This window comes from Canis lupus, chromosome 38, assembly GCF_011100685.1.
Source record: "Canis lupus familiaris isolate Mischka breed German Shepherd chromosome 38, alternate assembly UU_Cfam_GSD_1.0, whole genome shotgun sequence".
Lineage (NCBI taxonomy): Eukaryota > Metazoa > Chordata > Mammalia > Carnivora > Canidae > Canis > Canis lupus.
Genome location: NC_049259.1, coordinates 12,276,252 through 12,295,792, shown reverse-complemented (window position 1 = coordinate 12,295,792; position 19,541 = coordinate 12,276,252). Strand labels below are relative to the sequence as shown.

Below are 19,541 nucleotides of genomic sequence, written 5' to 3'. Positions count from 1 at the left end.
CAAATACTCTTGTCCTTGGAATACTCATGCACATCTATGATGTTTTGTGCCAACCTCTTTCCCATTTCCCTCCTACTGACCCTCCTCATTGTTCTTCCCAGTGTTACTAGTAAAACCGCTGATGAATGGTAGAGAGATTTCTAATGGTCTGAGCTGTTTCACTTAAATTTAAGTGAATCCCGATTCCTCCATTACACTACTCATCTACTCTTCGATGCTCTTACAGTCAAGCTGACCTTTATCCTGGTCTGCTTCCCTCTAATTTATGTACCCATCCCAGTCCCCACCCCAGTTGAATTCAGGATCAAGAATGATGTACAGAATAGTATGCTATGACCTATCACTCTGCAGTAGGACTCCTGAAAACTGGGACAGGACTCCCTGCATTAAAGACTGGATTTAAATGTTAACCTAAATTGATAAGAAAATGGAGAGCCAAAACATAACAAAACAAAACAAAAAGCAAAAAAACTTCAAAAAACCAAAACCCATCATTAGAAGGTGCTGAGGTAGAAATCAGGAAGGCAGAACTCAGTAAGATACAAAGGAATGGGTGCAATTGGAGTCTAGGACAGAGCCAGAGTGTGAAAAGCCAGGTAGATCCAACGAGCAAAGATTCAGGGTAAGTATGGATTCAAAGCAAAAAGATTCATGAGAAATTTTATATAAATATAATTGAATATCTTTATGTATTAGTTGACTCCTCATTATATGAGTCAGATTAGGAACTACCTTTCAAAAATTACAAATTCTCCTCTGAAATAATACTACTTTTGTTCCATACTCATTGTTCTTATCTTCAGACTTCCAAGTTTCCATTCACTAAGAACTTGATCAGAGAGATGGTCTTTTTTCTTCTCACCTCTCATTGATTTAATTCCCATTCCAGCAAACAATTTTCATGAACATAACTGGGTATTGTTTTGTGTTTGTTTTTGTTTTAATCACTCTGAACTTTTCCACTTCTCACATCTTCCTAATATCAGAAATGGTACTCTATGAACACATCATCTTTCCAATCCTCTTGTTTCCAAATTCCCTCATAGTTAAAAATATATTTTATTTAAATTCAATTTGCCAACATATAGTATAACAACACCCAGTGCTCATCTCAGTAGGTGCCCTCCTCAGTACCCGTCACCCAGTCACCCCATCCCCCAACCCACCTCCCTTTCTACAACACTTTGTGTCCTAGAGTTAGGAGTCTCCCATGGTTTGTCTTCCTCTCTAATTTTTCCCCCACTCAGTTTCCCTCCTTTCCTTTAAAGTCCCTTTCACTATTTCCTATATTCCACATATGAGTGAAACCACATGATAATTGTCTTTCTCCAATTGATTTATTTCATGCAGCATAATACCTTCCAGTTGCATCCATGTCAAAGCAAATTTTATATATATAAATAATTATATATAAAAATAATTATATATATAATATGAATAATTATATATATAAAGTACATAATTATTATATATATAAAACATCTTTTTAATCTAAATGTGAGACAGGAATCCATGAAAATCCTAGAGGCAAATTCCCTCATAATTGACTCCCAACTTCTCTCAAAGCCCTCATCTGTTACCCCTACCTAATTCTCTTGATCAGTCCCATTTCTAACTTTCTCACCTTCTAGTCTGAGGCAAAACCACCTTAATCCCAACCCTCTTGAATAATCAGCTCCAAGAATGGTGACCCTGCTCCTGCTCCGAGCCTGGGAGGACTTGAAGACCATGTGTCTGTGCTGATTGGAACCACTGCCATGCATTTACTTCTCATCCTCTTGCCTTCTCTCCCCCTTTAAACTATTTCAGTCTCTTCAGGTTCTTGTCCTTGCAGCTAATCTTGTCCTCTGCTTCATAGACTAAATAGAACCAGACATAAATTTCTCCAGATTATCTTCTCTCCAGCTCCAATTGGTCTACATTGTTGCTCATTCCCGATATTAAATCTAGTCTTAGAAGAAAACAACATATAATTCTTAATGACATATTTCCTGTTCTTGATGTGTCCCCTTCCTATTTTTCTCCCCTTGCTCCCCAACCTGTGTCCCATTTACATCTTCTTCCCTCTGAACTTTGTTCCATAAAATCCTCCCCTTATTTTATCTTAAAATCTCTCCCCACTGGCTGTATCAGAACTGTCTATAAATATGTTCTTCATCCCCATCCTAAAGCCTCTTCTTTGGACTCTGCCCTGCCCTGTGAGCCCTGGGAGTTGGTCTCTACTCTTTAGCTATTTAATCAGTTACATTTACCAAGAGTAATCTTTTTCTTCTACATTTTCCTACTTCTCGTTCATTCCTCACTCACCAGATTTAGTGCAAGCATTAGCAGAACTTGCAAAATTTGGACAGCTAAGAGCTAGTTAGATGACTTTAAAACACTCCTCCGAGTGAAACAAAAGAAGATAGCCAGATAAAGTAAGTAAAAATGGCTTAAGGAGAAGATAACCTTAGAGAGAGGGGTTTCATTGGAGGAAGAAAGCGGGGGTCAGTGGGTCATCCAATGAGATGGTCTTACGAGATGCCTTGCAGGGTGATATGTGTCTCCCAACGTTAAGGAGACCAGTGGACTGATACATTTCTTAGACCTGGAAAATCTGAATGAGGAGAAACAATCTGTCAGGGAAGCAAGAGAGAGTGGTTTGATGATTTTATACTCCCAGAGTTTCTCAGGCAAGGAAAAGAGTATATTTGTCATGATTAGATAAGGTCTACAAGGAAGAGAGACAGCATGGGGTTGGTTATCTTAGCACCTGTACAAAGGGCCACCCAGAAGGTCAAAGGTGTACAAATAGAGAAAAAGATGAGATTCTGGTAGACTACCAAATTAGTTAGCAACCATTTGGAATAGAGATGCATCTGATTTCTCTAAAGTTACAGGTGAGAGATATATAGTAGAGGGAGAGAAATAAAAGAAGGAATCACAAAAGTACCACCTCCAGTGGAGTCAGCTTTGTACACTGTGGGATCAGAGAAAGCAGCCTGCTTTGGGTTGCTAGTCCTGGGTGCTCTTACCCCTCCTCTGGCCAATGCATGAGAGAAGATGAAAGTAATAAAGAGAACAGTAATAGAACTCTATCTTCTCTGGTTGTAGACTTGCTGTTCTCATCACAACCGAGCTAAAAAAAAAAGAGGAGAAGTCTGTTCTTTGAAATATCTCTTCTTTGAATAGTTTGAAGTTGTCGGCTAACATACTGGACTGGACAATTTATTATCTGAATTTAGCCTATTTTTTTCCTTTCAGCTTTATTGTGGTATAATTGACAAAAATTGTATATATTTAAGGTGTACAACTTGAAGTTTTGATATACATATATATTGTGAAATGATCACTGCGATCAAGCTAATTAACATATCCATCTTCTTATGTCATTGCTGTTTTCTTTGTGTGTGTGTGTGTGTGTGTGAGGTGAGGAATTTTTCCATGCCCCCAGCCCCTGGCGAAAAATTTCCTACTGTCTATTTTTGTGAAATTGACTTTTTCATTTTTTTTCTTAGATTTTCTTAGATTTTTCTTAGATATTTTTCTTAGATTTTTTTCTTAAATTTTACATGTAAGTGACACAATACAGTATTTATATTTCTGTCTGACTTATTTCATTTCACTTAGGATACTGTCTTCTAGGTTCATCCATGTTGTTGCAAATGTCAGGATTTTCTTCTTTCTCACAGCTGACTAAATTCCATTGTGTGTGTGCGTGCGCACGCGCATGTGTGTGTGTGTGAGAGAGACACATCTTCTTTTTCCATCCTTTGATGGACATTTAATTTGTTTCTGTATCTTGACTGTTATGAATGATACTGCAGTGAACATGGAGGGTGTAGATATCTCCTCAAGATCCTGATTTTATTTCCTTAGATATATACCCAGAAGTGGGATCTTATCATAAAGTCCTCTTTCTAATTTGTTGAGGAACTTCTATGCTGTTTTCCATAATTTCTGAACCAATTTACATTCCCACCAGGAGTATACATGGGATCCCTTTTCTCCACATCCTTACCAATAACGTTTATCTTTTGTCTTTTTGATAATAGCTATCATAACAGGTGTGAGGTGATATCTCATGGTGGATTTGATTTGTATTTCCCTGGTGGGTAATGATGTTGAGCACCTTTTCAGGTAGCTGTTGGCCATTTGTAGGTCTCCTTTGGAGAAATGTCTATTATTTTCCTCTGCTCATTTTTAATTGGGTTTCTTCTTTTCTCTTACTCTTTCCTTCTTTCATTCTTCCATTCTTTCTGTCCATCTGTCCTTCTGTCTATCTCCCTCCCTCCCTCCCTTCCTTTTTTCTTTCTTTCTTTTTTGGATATTGAATTGTATGAGTTTCTTATATATTTGGTATTAATTCCTTAATAGATGGTTTGCAGATATTTTCTCCCATTGTATAGGTTGTCTTTTCTATCTGTTGATTGTTTCCTTTGCTGTGTAGAAGCTTTTCCTTTCAATGAAATTCCATTCATCTATTTTTTATTTTCTTGCCTGTGCTTTTGATGTCATACCCAAAAAATCATTGCCCAGACCAGTATCAAGCAGCTTTTACCAATATTTTCTTCTAGTAGTTTTACAGCGTCCAGTCTTATTTTTGTCTTTAATCCATTTTGAATTGATTTGTGTATATTGCCTAAGGGTCCAGCTTCATTCTTATGCATATGAATATCCTTTTTCCCAACACCATTTATAGAAGAGACTGCTTTGCTCCCATTGTGTATACTTGGCACCCTTACTGAAGATATGGGTTGATTATATATGGATTTATTTCTGGGCTTTTTCTTCTGCTCCATTGGTCTGTCTGTTTTTATATCAGTACCATACAGTTTTGATTAATGTAGCTTTGTAATATATTTTGCAATCAGGAAATGTGATGCCTCTAGCTTTGTTCTTGTTGCACCTGTGCTTTACAATCTAACTTGGGCACCTGGCTGGCTTGGTTGGTTGAACGTCTGACTCTTGATCTTGGCTTGAGTTTTGATCAGGGTTGTAAGTTTTAGCCCCACATTATGACTTCTGGTTTTTCAATGTATCAATTATCATCCTCTCTATTTCTTAAAATTAGCTCTTTCTTTGGCCTCCAAAATCATATCTCTGATTTATCTTCTCTTTTCCTGGTAACTCCTCTTTTAATCTGCTCCTTCAATTTGTGTATTTGTGCTTATGATTTCAGCCATTATATAATATTAACAGCTCTCCAGTATATCATCATCTGTTCGGCTCCCTGCCATGAGTTTAGACCTGTAGTTACCTATCTTTCTGAGGTTTAAATTTGCGTGTCTTTCATTCTTAACAAGCCAATATCGAATTAATTCTCCTTTTTAAAAAGATTTTATTTATTTATCAAGAGAAAGAGACAGACAGACAGACAGGGAAAGGGTGAAGCAGGCTCCATGCAGGGAGCCTGACGTGGGACTTGATCCTGGGACTCCAGGATCTTGCCCTGGGCCGAAGGCAGGTGCTAAACTGCTGAGCCACCCAGGGATCCCCAAACTAATTCTCCTCTACAGTACTTTCCTCATTTCCTCCCCAAAATGAAAATAAAAGTCTCATGCCATCCTATGCCGTCATCATTGTGGTAAAGGGATAGATATAAATCTTAAAATTCAAGTCATACTACCCATATGTGAGTAGGGCTTAGGATTCTAACAGATTAGACAGGATTGGCTCTGATATTGAGCATAGGCTGCCACTAGAAAGAACTATTGGGAGTAAGAGCTACCACATATAATGTAGCTTCTCTGAAATGAATAGAAAGAATAAAGCTTCCTATGACCATTTGGAGCCCAAGGAAATCAGCAGGATTTGTCCTCTGCTAAGTCAGTCATATGGAATGCCTGTGCTTTGAGTTGACCCTTTTATTCCACTGATGAGTTCGGCTGTGTCTTTTCACTTTAACGTTGATAATCATTACAGAGAAATCTTCTGGCACAGAAGGTCATAGAGAAAGATATTTCAAAATGTGACAATGAGAATTGCTTGAGTTTATACTTTTGCTCATCATTGAGAAGAGATAAAAATGGATTTTATTCTTTTTATGTTTTCCATTTCTTTCCTGAATGATATTGAAATCTCTTTGTTGACTTCTGGTTGTTATTGTGTGTATATACTAACACTATTTTGAAAATGTATACAAAGATGACTAAAATTTATGAGGTTCCATTTAGTAGAAGGAATTTTTTTTGAAGGAAAAACTCACTTATAGTCTAAACATATACAGATGTACTGCATAGGAAAATAACTATTGGTGCCCTGATGACAAATTTTTTTAAAAAAGGAAGTCAATTAAAATCAATCAAATCTGTTTGACTTAGGTACTTTGGTAGGTACTTACAAATACAATTTTTTCCACCAATTTCCAAAATTATAAGCAGATTGTCAATATTGTTTATTATGCAAGGAGAAGATGCAAGTATCATTGTATCTCTTTTTTAATGATTTAGGAAATAAATTGACTTTCTCATCTGCTTTTTCCATTTATATTTTCAGGGGATCTTCTTTAACCCTCCATGAAGTTCACATATCACATCAGCTCTTCTCTGTGTTATTTTTATTGTACACAGTTATGTTTCCTATATTTTTCCACTGGCTTATTTTCTAGACTTTTTGTATATTCCAAGTGCAAAATAAATAAAATAAGCCCTCACCCTAAACTGCAGCAACAACAGCAAAAATCCACCAAACACAACAATAACAAGCTGGAAAATCATTTGCCTGTTTTCATCCAAGTAGTTCGTTCTTCAAAAGTTACCTATCACAAAAAGGGGACATGTATTTTAAAAAGCTGATCCAAGTGCAAAAATCACTCTGTTTACCTCTGACATATAAAGCAAACATGATTTAATCAGTATCGAAAACAATGAAGCAAAAAAAGTCTGCCCACTGGAAAATCAATAAAGCAAAAAAAAAAAGTATATCGTATTTGTCTAAACCAAAAACAATGAGACAAAAATGGGCCACATTCAATTCATCTCAGTGGGTAGTTGAGACCCATATTTGACACACTGTATATCCTGGTGCTGTCCTCAACTTGACCTGTAAGTACAGTTCCTCCTTCCCATGGCCAAGCCTGTTCTAGTTCATCTGGTGTACCACTGTTTCTCTAACATACCACCCACACATCACAGTCCCATAAAGTTTATCCTCCAGTGACTTCTTCTCTCTGTATTAATTAGTTGTATTTTGTCTTTCTTAAGCCTTAAGGAGCTAGGAACTAAAAGTATCACTAGTGGTCTCCTACCAGCTGACATGCCCTGAACTGTAATTTTTTAAGATAGTAGGAAATTGGAATCTGGACTGGCCAGAGAATCTAAAGGCTTAGACTCCTAAAATATACAATAAAGTAAAATTCTTCTATGACCACATTATTTTTGGGTTTTCTGTAAACATTCTCCATTTGAACACTGAATTATAGATCTGGTCTGTTAATCATTTCACGTGCATATTACCAGTTGATCTCAATTGGTCTTTCTTTGAGAACCAGATCAATGACTTCAAATGAAAGCAGATAATATACTTGTCAACTTATATCTGTGCATGGTGTAGAGTAGGAATATTGGGGAAAGTGCCTCAGATTCATGCTCCACAGTGACTCTTCGTTAAACAGCTGGCTATTATCTGGGGTGATGGGATGTAAAAGGGCCATAAACCTCTCGTCGTCTAGCAATCTAGCCATACCACAAAGTAGTGACAGAGTTCCCTAGAGAGAGAGCAGAAGTGTGCCAGGACCCTTGAGGCCTGCACTCAAGACCATCACATTGTTACCATGGTCTTAGTCTATTGCTCAAAGCAAGTCACAAACCAGCCCATATTCAGGAGTGGGAAAATAGATTCTGCTTTTGGATAATGGAATTGTGTAGTTGGTTTAAAGGGCCTGCATAAAGAGAGGGGGGAAGAATTGTGATCATTTTTACAATCTTCCATGATCACCACACAGTGTATTCTTCTTTCATATAGATTCTTTATTATTCTCTAAGAAATACTTGTTTTTATAAATTAGTAGCATAGTGTGATGTAATAGAATTAGCTCAGTGTTGGGCATCAGGATATCTGGGTTCCAGTTATGACTTCTCCACTTGACCAGGCATATTAGTTTCCTATTACTACTATAATAAATTACTACAAATGTAGTAGCGTAAAACAATGTGAATCTATTCTCTCACAGTTCTGGAGGTCAGAGGTCCCAAATTAACTTTTTCTGGGCTAAACTCAAAGGGGTCAGCAGGCCCATGTTTCTTTTGACTACTCTGGGAGAAAATCCATTTCTTTGCTTTTTCCAGTTTGAGAGGCCACCTACATTCCTTAGCTCATGGCTCCATCTTCATGTTCAAAACCAGCAGAGTCATATTTTCTCTCTTTTCTGACCTCTGCTTGGGTTCTTCCAACTTTTCACTCTGACTCTCACCTTCCTGCCTCTTCCTTGTAATTACACTGGGAACTTTTGGGTAATCTGGAATAATTTCTCCAATCTCAGAATTCTTAACCTAATACCATCTACAAATTCCTTTTGCCAAGTAAGATGTAACATATTCACAAGTTCCAAATATTAAGACTCGGACATTGTTGAACAGTCATAATTCAACCTACTGTACTAGAGTTCAGCCAACTATGGCCTGCAGGCCAGATCTGACCTTCCATTTGTTTGTGGGTATAAAGTTTTATTAGAACACAGCAATATTCATTCTTCATATATTATCTATGATTGCATTCATACTGCTATAGCAACAGAGGCCCGAAATGGCCTAATGGCCCAAAAAGCTTAAAATATTTACTGCCTGTTCCTTTATACATAAAGATTGCTAACCCTGTAACCAGATTCACTGTCACCTTGGGCACATTACTTATTTTCACTAAGCATAATAAAATCATAACTTTTTAGACTTGGAAAGAACCTTAAAGTAATTTTGGTTAGACTCTGCCCTGTACACCTTTTCAGAATAACTGGTTACTCAGCTTCTGCTTGAAAACATGGAACTAAAGAGAACCTCTCTGCCTCATGAAACAACTCATGTGTGTTTCAGACCACTCTAATTCTGAGAAAGATCATTTCATCCCTGTAATTTCTTTAGCCTAGTTTTACTTCTGCTTTCTGGGACCATAGAGAATAAGTATAATCTCTCTTCTACCTGAAGAATTCGAATCACACCTCAAAGTTATTATGTTACTATAATGTGGAGGTTAAGGAAAGTGACGAGGGTTTCTTCTAGATGTAGACATGTGATATTGTTAATATCGTGACTTTTCTGAGATTTTATTTCTTTTAAATATTTGGTGACCAGTCTGTGGGATTAGGTGGGGTGTCAAAAAGGGGGAAAGTGGTAAGGATCTCAGGTGCAGAATCTTGCTAAACAACCCCTTCTCTAAATGACCAGGAATGCCACCTCTCTGGACTCAGATGTCATTGTTGCAAGAGAGTCATTGTGCAGATTTAATCCTGATGAGTCTCTATCTGTGCCTGGGAAGGCTTTGCTAGAGAGGGTGAACTGGGCACCCTTAACTCCTCCCTTCTAGATGAGATGATACCATTCTCACTTCCTCTCCAATAAGCCAATGTGTCTGGATTTCAGTTCACACAAGTAGAATCCCTAAACCCCAAATCCCTCTCCTATAATTCTAATTCCAGCTCTAACAGAATCCAATGCTCTTCATAGGCTGTGACAAAAAGAAACCTAAGAACCTCAGTGAGATGCTTTTCTACTGCAGAGAGGAAATATAATCTTAACCAAGGGGAAACCAAACTCCTCTCTAAGGCACTGTATGTAGCTCTCACGAGATCCTCAACAAGAGGACTGAACTGAGAATTCTTCTGGCCTAAGGGTGTCACAGCAGAGGCCAATCTTGCAGAAAGCGGTCCTTTCCCTGGAGGGAGAGGTTAGCTAGAGGGACAGCTAAGCTGATCATAAAGGGCTCAAAAGAGCTAAATTGTCCTCAGAGCTACATGTCACATTTGATTTATCTGTGATGTCCTATTCTGAGTCTAAAGCTTTCTTAGTGCTATATTCATTCATTCGTTCAGTCAACAATATTTACTGAACTTTACTGTGTGTTAGTCTTTGTGCTAGTGACTAATGAAGAACACTCTTGGTCCAATTTCTCCAATTCACCTTAAAGCCTCTTTCTTTTTTATTCATTAATAATAATTAATAATCCTTGTCTAAATTCCCTCAGCAATTTGAGATTTCTTCCTCATCCATTCTTTAGGTTGAACGGTTGTCCCCATCACCTACCTGTCAGTAAATTAGAAAACTGGAGGTAACTTCATGTCCTTCTTTGTTTCTCTTTTCAATTTGTCTACCTCATAGTACTGATTTTACTTACTCAACATAAGTAAATCTATCCCTCTCCTTCCCATTGTCCCTCACCATTGTCACCATTTCACCTAATCTAGCAATATCTTGCCCTTGCTTACCTATCCTGCTTGGTTGGCTCTGTTACTCCTCCCTATTCTGAATTTTTATCCAAAAATTTTGAATTGATTATACTTTCATACCTTCTCCTGATGTTTGTTTTCTCCCCTTCTGACTTGCCTGGCATATTCCTGCTCAGCTTTTCATATTCAGCCCAACCATCTTCTCCAAGATTCCTCCTCCTCTTCCTCTTCCTCTTCCTCTTCCTTTCCCTCCTCCTCCTCCTCCTCCTCCTCCTCCTTCTTTAAGATTTAGTTATTTATTTGAGGCAGGGAGGGGTAGAGGGAGAGAAAGAATCCTCAAGTAGAGTTCCCACTGAGCGCAGAGCCTGATGCGGGCCTTAATCCCGGGACCCCGAGATCATGACGTGAATCAAAATCAAGACTCAGACACTTAACCAACTGAGTTACCCAGGCACTCTCAAGATTCCTTTTTTTTTCCCTTTTCCTTTTTAAAGATTTTATTTATTTGTTTTAGAGAGAGAGAGAGAGAGAAAGAGAGAGAGAGAGAGAGAGAGAGAGAAAACACAAGCAGATGAAGGAAGAGGGACAAACAGACACTGTGATGAGGACAGAGCCTGACGCAAGGCTCAATCTCAGGACCCTGAGATCATGACCTGATCCGAAATCAAGAGTCGGGCACTCAACTGACTGAGCCACCTGGGCATCTCCCCTTGGGAATGGCTGTGCCATTCCCTGCCACCAGACTGGATAGTTGTCTTTCAACTATCAAATAGTCTATATACATCTTTATTAATGCTGTATTTTATATTCCTCACTACACTTTGAGTTCCTTGAAGACAGGGACAATTCTATCTTATCCCTTCTTATATCCTCAGTGTCTCTTATGGTCCTGAAACATAACTGGACCTCAGTGAATATCATTTATGTCAATCCGTGTATTTGAATACATTTGATGGTACTCATGAGTTGAGGTCCCAAATAGAAGAGAGGTGTTGAAAGAGAAATGTCAATAAAGTGATGTATATTCTGGAACATATCCTTAGACCTCCTGCAGATGATGAAGCTTCTGACAACGAAATGCATCATTGAAACACACTCCTTCATTAATAGTGATGTTTTGCAATAATAGTAAGTAGGATAGCTCTTTCTCTTACTTATAATTGCACAACTGGACTAAGTTCCTGGAAAGGAAAATATATGAGATGTGTGATTTAAGAGACAGAAGCAAATTAACTTCTTTTCCATTGTACTCAGTAAACACTGAGCTACAAAGGGGCCCAAACAGAACTATAATAGCAGAGTGCTGGCAGAGATTAGCGATGCTTTACTCCTGTTTTGTTTACCATAATGAACTGGTCAATAAACATCACAAATTGTTTATCTATATAAATCTTGACAGATTACTCTTTATGAAATCCATTTAGCAAGTGAGGTTTTCCCATAAGGATGAAAAATGAAGATTTTAAACAGATTGCGGGAGAAGCTCTGGCTGTACCAGGAGAGTCAGTGTAATAAAGGTTTCTTTATATTAATATTACAAAAACCATTTATCCTGACAAAATCAATATCACAATTCATCTTAGTTTGGTGTTTCTCTTTCTAAGCTTAAAATGTCTTCTCCTTTATTATGTATAATTTTATTTTAATAAACGTGAAATATATTTCATTTAGGAGGTGCTCTTGAGAAGGAATAACTTATAAAATGACATCAAAGTTGTAGCTTATTTGCTAAGGAGTCTTGGAAATGTTTAAAATTATATTTGAGTGGCTGAGAAATTTATGGGAATTATTTTACTTAGGCCTTAATTACAAAATCATCCCTAGTCCTTTGAATTAGAAACAAACTGTAATATTCTGAAAAGTCTCCTATGAACTTCATTCAGGTAAAATTCTCCGTCACTGAAGTCTAACAATTATAACAAGTCAGATAAGTTAGATAGAACAACAGCTGGAATAAGAGACTATAAAACCAGGAATAGTCACATTTAATTACTCAAAATATTGCATGCTTTCCTAAGAAGCGATTTATTTATTCCATTTGGATTCAGAACTTAATATCCCATGGATATTGACGGAGCTGACTTGGAGTTAAGCATGTGGCAGCTAGCTGGAAGAAAATAGAACTACATCAAGGAAAGGAATTATGTTATACACTGGAAACTATTACTCTAAATGTACTGTATGTAAAATAAGTGTGATTGTCTCATGAGTGAATGGTAATAAAAACTGAAATACTCAAGAGACACTTATTCATGAGTAGTGTAGTGATATATATGTGCCTTGGGAGAAGCTTGCCTCTTATTGTTTACGCTTACCAATATTACATTAAAAGCCTACAAACAATATACTCTAAGTAATGGCATATAATGAAATTAAGAGCAAATCAAATATTTTGTTGCTTCTATAATTCCATTTTAATTTCAATGCATAATTTTCTTCAGCTCTGATACTTAAGTAGCCTAAATAAAACATCTATTTGAAATGGAGTTCTGAGGCATGTCTATTCATAAAGGACTTAATATAGTTGTTTGTAGGGGGAAAATGTCCTTTTATCGTGACATAAAAAAGGGCAAACTACAGTACGGTGGTTTTCAAGAGAAACTGTACTTTATTTATTCCCAAGGTGATATTAGTCCATAAAACAAATTTGCAGCTTATTTAGCAGTCCGTAGCTTTTATCGGCCTTTTTAAGGATGTTGAATGATTACCCGAGAGATCATGCTGTAGAAGTTGCAGGGGGATAAAGAAACTCCATCCAACATCTTTATTAGAGAATAGAGGTGAATCCATTTAATGTTGTTTTAAATGTAGCGCATGGAAAGTTCCTGTTTACAAGTGAGTTGTCTTTTTCCATGTGCTGTTTTTGCCTCTCTGATACTTCATGGTGCCAAGATTGCTTATCCTGATCAATGACATTGGCATACACTAAGAATTTGAATAATTTACCCAGAGGAAACAGGTTTGTCCTGGCAGGCAAAATTCCAGGACAGTGATTTTTTTTTTTTTTTTTACAAGCAACTTTGGTCCAAGAAATTTAAGTTGGAATGAAGTTATCTCATTATATTTGTATCATTAACATCTTTTCATAAATCAGGGTAATGCTCTATTCTACAACCATTCTGGATAAATGAGTTTAGTGCATAAAACAGAAAATGAAATATAACCTATATTAAGGGCATCGACAGTACTGGAACATGTCTTCTTCAAACTCTTTTCTTAGTAATAGTCTTTATAAAACTAAATATAGAATTTTGAGATTTTTATGGAGATCCATGGTTATCACACCCAGTGTTCTTCAAAATTTGATAGATACTTGGAAAGATGATTTATGGGTACATAATCTAGATTTTTAGCTGTCAGAAGAATTGCTTTTTTAAAAAAAATCTACTGTATTCTTAATTGAACAACTGGCATTCAAAATAATCCATAAGATGTATCGTGGCACGAAAAAAGCAATATAATACTTTCTTGTGCTATTAATTAGTTTACAAAGGGAAGGCTGCATAGAGATTTTATCATGAGCAACATTTTGTTCAAGATTGTTTTTCTGTCTTGTTTGATGTTGTTTGTTTATTTGTTTAGCTCAAGTATTCTTTTCGATATATTGGCTAAAACAGATCATCTTATTTCACAGTTATTGATAGTCCTAACTTATACTATGAATTATTAATCAAAACATTATTCTCTTTGATGGTTTATTTGTCTTGTTTTTAGATGTCAGCCTTGCAATTGTCATCTCTCAGGAGCCTTGAATGAAACCTGTCACTTGGTCACAGGCCAGTGTTTCTGTAAACGATTTGTCACTGGCTCCAAGTGTGATACTTGTGTTCCCAGGGCAAGCCATTTGGATGTGAACAATCCACTGGGCTGCAGCAAAAGTAAGTCAGCTCTGGCCTGTACTGGTAGATGAAGCATCATGCAGGGAAAAGTGTCTTGTTACTTTCTTTCTCCATTGAGAACCCATCAGAAGGGCTTAGGCCCAGTGTGGAGAATTTAGGAGAAAAACGGGAAAAATAAGAGAAATAAGTAAGAAAACAATCAGGTTCCACAGCAACTGTACTGGATTTTGAGGCGGTTGAAGGCAGAGTGTAGCTAATGATTAACAAGACATATTCATGGGATCCCTGGGTGGCGCAGCGGTTTGGCGCCTGCCTTTGGCCCAGGGCGTGATCCTGGAAACCCGGGATCGAATCCCACATCGGGCTCCCGGTGCATGGAGCCTGCTTCTCCCTCTGCCTGTGTCTCTGCCTCTCTCTCTTTCTCTCTGTGTGACTATCATAAATAAATAAAAATTAAAAAAAAAATTAAAAAAAAAAACAAGACATATTCAGATTTTGTACCGTGTAGTTTATCTTCAGTATCCTATGTTTTATTTTGTCTCTCTGGATGTTAGTATAAGTCAAATTGTAAGCATTTATGTTTCTTTGGCAAAGGACTATCATAATTGCCTTTCTGTGTAACTATAGTCTAAACATAAATCTGGATTTCAGTGAGTATTTAATTAATATTTGTTATTCATTGATTAACTATAGAATTGAGTGACTTCTGTGCAACAGGAATTTCAACATATAGCTTTGGATGTCAGTTGTAGATCATCATTTTGTGAGAATCTTACATAGAATATACTGAATCCTAGTGATTTCTGATTGGTTCTGCCACAAATTTTGTGTAAAAATATTAACATCTGCTCCACTTTTTTTCTAACTATTCTTACACCTAAGACACAGTCTAGGAACTCTACCTCAGGCAAAACTGGACAGTTAGGTTCATTGACTACCTGGCCTACATTTCTTAGTGGTAGTAGACATTTAGTTTTATGTTACATCTTTCTTTCCCTGGGCTAAGCCTTCTTGTCCTTCCAAATGCTTCCAATTTTAAATAGTTAAAAAACATGTATATTCATAATTGTTCTTTCATACACACACACACACACACACACACACACACATATTTAAATCTCCTTTTTAAAATTGTGATCATTGGTGTTAAACACATTTGTTCAACTACTTGCGGTGGTTGTTGCTGCTGCTGTGTTGGGTATGTGTTTCACAAAATTTGTAAAACACTGTGCAAAATTGGAAGCTCAGTAATAACAGAGGTAATTCATTCAAAAAAAATTAGACAAGATTCCTGACTTTGAAGAAGCTTGAAACATAGTCAGCAGAAGTGATGGATACACTTACAGTAGAAGGGAGTGGATAGGGGGCATAGGAAATGCTGGCTGTGGCAGGAGTTTGAAGAGAGCCTGCTTTCCTTGCTGTTCCACCTTGAATTTTACATGGTACTTGCCTTTTATCCTAGCAACAGCCGGAACAACCAGCTTCACAAAGATATGATGTTATTGAAAGGAATGTAGTGCTATCTATTGTTGAAACTGTGAACTACCTCGGGCTGGTATTTTCCTCTGTGTCCAACAGATGTCAAGCATGTGTTTTCCTTGAACATTAGAATGTTTCATGGTGTGCTTCTATACAGTTTGGGAACCACAGGATTATAACTATTATCTTTTCCACTTCCTTAGAGGCCACTGGCAATAGGTTATCAACATCATCTGTAATTCCACCCCCCTTTTTTTTTACGGATGGGGACTTGAGTTGGGATCTGAGCATGTAATTTCCAGAGTACTGGAGAATTGAATTCAGATAAAGTAGTTAGACCCTCTCTCATAATCTGCTTTCTTATTTCGTGATTCACTTCTTTCCTATCAGTATTTGTTTCATGCTTTCAAAACGATAGTCATTCTCCTTGAGAGAAGTAATACAAAATAGGTATTAATTGTGCTTTCTGTATGCTTTACTAGTGAATGGAGTGAAATTTCATTTGCCCTAAAATTCTAACCATGAACTTAACTAATATATATATGTGTATATATATATACATATATATATTAGTTAATATATATATGGTGTTTCACATATATTATATATATGATTCACGTAATATATATATATATGTTTCACATATATGTGAAAACACATATATAGTGTGTATATATAATACATATATAATATATATGTGTATATATATTATACGTATATAATTCATAGCTCATTTGTGTTTTAGTCTTCTTGGCACTACTCACGTCTATGTTTATCTTTGGTTATTTATCCATCTTTTTATCACTCATATTTTTTCTTTATCCTTACTTATCAGAGAGGCTTTTGTAGCTGATCCCTTTTAAAAAATATTTTTACTGTGGTAATATGTATACGGCATAAAATTTACCATATTAGCCATTTTTAAATGCACAGTTCATATATGTAAATGCACAGTTTAATATGTATTAAATATATCCCTAATGCTGTGCAACCGTCACTACCATGCACTCCATAACTCCTTACTTCTTGTGAAATGGAAACTGTATACCCATTAAACAGTAATATCTCCCATTTGCCCCCAGCCCCATGTAACCACAATTTTACTCTCTGTCTCTATGACTTTGAATAATCTAACAACCTCATGAAATCATAAAATATTTGCCTTTTTGCAAGTGGCTTATTTCACCTAGCATATGTCCTCAAGGGTCATCCATTTTGTAGCTTATCTCAGAATTCCCTTCCTTGTAAGGCTGAATAATAATCCATTGTATGCATGTACCACATTTTGCTTATCCATTAATCTGTCGGTGGACACTGGGGTTGCTTTCATGTTTCAGCTTATGTGAGTAATACCGCTATGAATATGCGTGTACAGCCATTTCTTCAAGACTCTGCTTTCAATGACTCTGTTTTCAGTTCTGTTGGGCATATAATCAGAAGTGGAATTGCTGGATCATATGGTAATTCTATTTTTAATTTTGTTGAGGAACTGCCATACTATTTTCCACAGCAGCTTTACTATTTTAAATTCCCACTGACAGTGCACAAGGGCTCAAATTTCTCCATATCCTTGCCAACATTATTTTTTATTTATTTATAGTAGCCATCTAATGTGTATGAGATGCTGTCTCATTATAGTTTTGATATGCATTTTCCTAACGATTAGTGATATTGAGCATCTTTTCTTGGTTATTGGCTATTTGTATATCTTCTTTAGAGAACGTCTATTCAAGTTATTTGCCCATTTTTAATTGGGTTATTTGTCTTTACTACTGAGTTATAATTGTTCCTTATATATTCTAGGTGCATGTCCTTTATTAGATATATGATTTGCAAATGTCTTTTCCCACTCTGCAGGTTTTCTTGTCACTTTCTTGATAGTGTCATTTAAAGCATAGATGATTTAAAATTTGATAAATTTGGGATGCCGGGCAGGTCAGTGGTTGAGCATCTGCCTTTGGCTCAGGTTGTGATCCCGGCGTCCTAGGATCGAGTCCCACATCGGGCTCCCCACAGGGAGCCTGCTTCTCCCTCTGCCTATGCCTCTGCCTCTCTCTCTCTCATGAATAAATAAATAAAACCTTTAAAAAATAAATGAAGTTTGATAAATTTCAGTTTGTCTATTTTTTGGTATTGTTTATACATTTAGTGTCATATCTAAGAAACTATTGCCAAATCCAAGGTTATGGAGATTTTTTTCCCTATGTTTTCTTACAAGAGTCTTACAGTTTGATTTTAGATTTAGGTCTTTGGTCCATTTTGAATTAATTTTTATATATGTTATAAGTTAAGTTTCAAGTTTCATTCATTTCAAATGTGGCTTATCTAACACCATTTATTGAAAGGACTATTTTTCCCTTGGTTCTTGCAAACCTTGTTGAAAATCAGTTTACTATATTCTGTTGACTTTTTATTTTTTTTTATTTTTTATTTTTTTAAAGTTATTGACTTTGAGGCAATTCTTTTTTTTTAATTTTTATTTATTTATGATAGTCACAGAGAGAGAGAGAGAGAGAGAGAGGCAGAGACACAGGCAGAGGGAGAAGCAGGCTCCATGCACTGGATGTGGGATTCGATCCCGGGTCTCCAGGATCACGCCCTGGGCCAAAGGCAGGCGCCAAACCGCTGCGCCACCCAGGGATCCCAGTTGATTTTTAATCCATACTTTTGTGTTATTTTATTACTAATTACTCTATGAATTAGAATATGCATCTTTGTTTGCCACAGTCTAATTCAGGTTGGTACTGACTTAATTCTGGCAAAATATGACAGGTAAACTCTTTATATAGCTCTCTTTCCTTCCTGATCTTTGAGTTATGATACCATGTAAATGTGTGTATGTGTGTGTGCATGTGTGTACGTGTGTGTATATGTATGTGTATGTAGTAAACCCTACATTGCAATAACATAAATCTTTTAACAGTAATAAGGTTTTTAAAAATGATTTGAGAGAAGAAAACAGAATAGGAATATGTACATACATACACAGAGTCTTTTTTTTTTAAGATTTTATTTATTTGTTCATGAGAGATACAGAAAGAGAGAGGCAGAGACACAGGCAGGGGGAGAAGCAGGCTTCATGCAGGGAGCCCGATGTAGGACTCGATCCCAGAACTCCAGGATCATGCCCTGAGCCAAAGGCAGATGCTCAACCGCTGAGCTACCCACGCGTCCCCATACACAGAGTCTTTAATGATTACCCACATATTTACCCTTTCTGGTGTTCTTCTTACCTTCACATGATTCAATTTATTTCTCTGTGTCATTTCCTTTTAGGCTGATGGATTTCTTTAGAATTTCTTGCAGGGCTAGTCTGCCAGCAACGTATTCTCCTCCTATTTCTAAAAAATTATTTGCAAGTTCGTTCGTTCTTTCCTTCCTTCCTTCCTTCCTTCCTTCCTTCCTTCCTTCCTTCCTTCCTTCCTTCCTTCCTTCCTTCTTTTGATGAATACATTTTCTGGATAAAACTCTTGATAACAAAGCTTTTTAGGACTTTGAATATGTCATTCTACTACCGTATGGCCTCCATCGTTTCTGCCAGCCTTTAATTATATTTTTCTTCAACTAGGAATAGATTTTTCTCTTACTCTTTTAAAAGTTTTGTTTTTGCCTTTCAGCAGTTTGACTATGATTTGTTTAGTATGAATCTCTTGGTATCCTGCTTGGATTCAATGTACTAGTTGGAAATGTAGATAAATGTTTTCTATCAAATTTGAGAAGTTTGAGCCAATATTTCTTCAAATATTTTCTGCCACTTTCTCTATCTTCTGATTTTGGAGATCCCATGACACATGTTTCAATGCATGGTACACCTGATATTGTCTCAGACCCGATATTGTCTCATAGGTGTCTGAGGATGTGATCAT

At 36.7% G+C, this 19,541-nt stretch overlaps 1 protein-coding gene across 1 annotated transcript in view; it reads left to right on the top strand.

Moving 5' to 3' along the window:
* Positions 1–19,541, top strand: part of USH2A (usherin) — a 702,892-nt gene that overhangs the window by 146,537 nt on the left and 536,814 nt on the right. Inside the window, 1 exon segment of the mRNA XM_038586435.1 lies at positions 14,072–14,235. Coding sequence (XP_038442363.1) covers positions 14,072–14,235 — 164 coding nt within the window.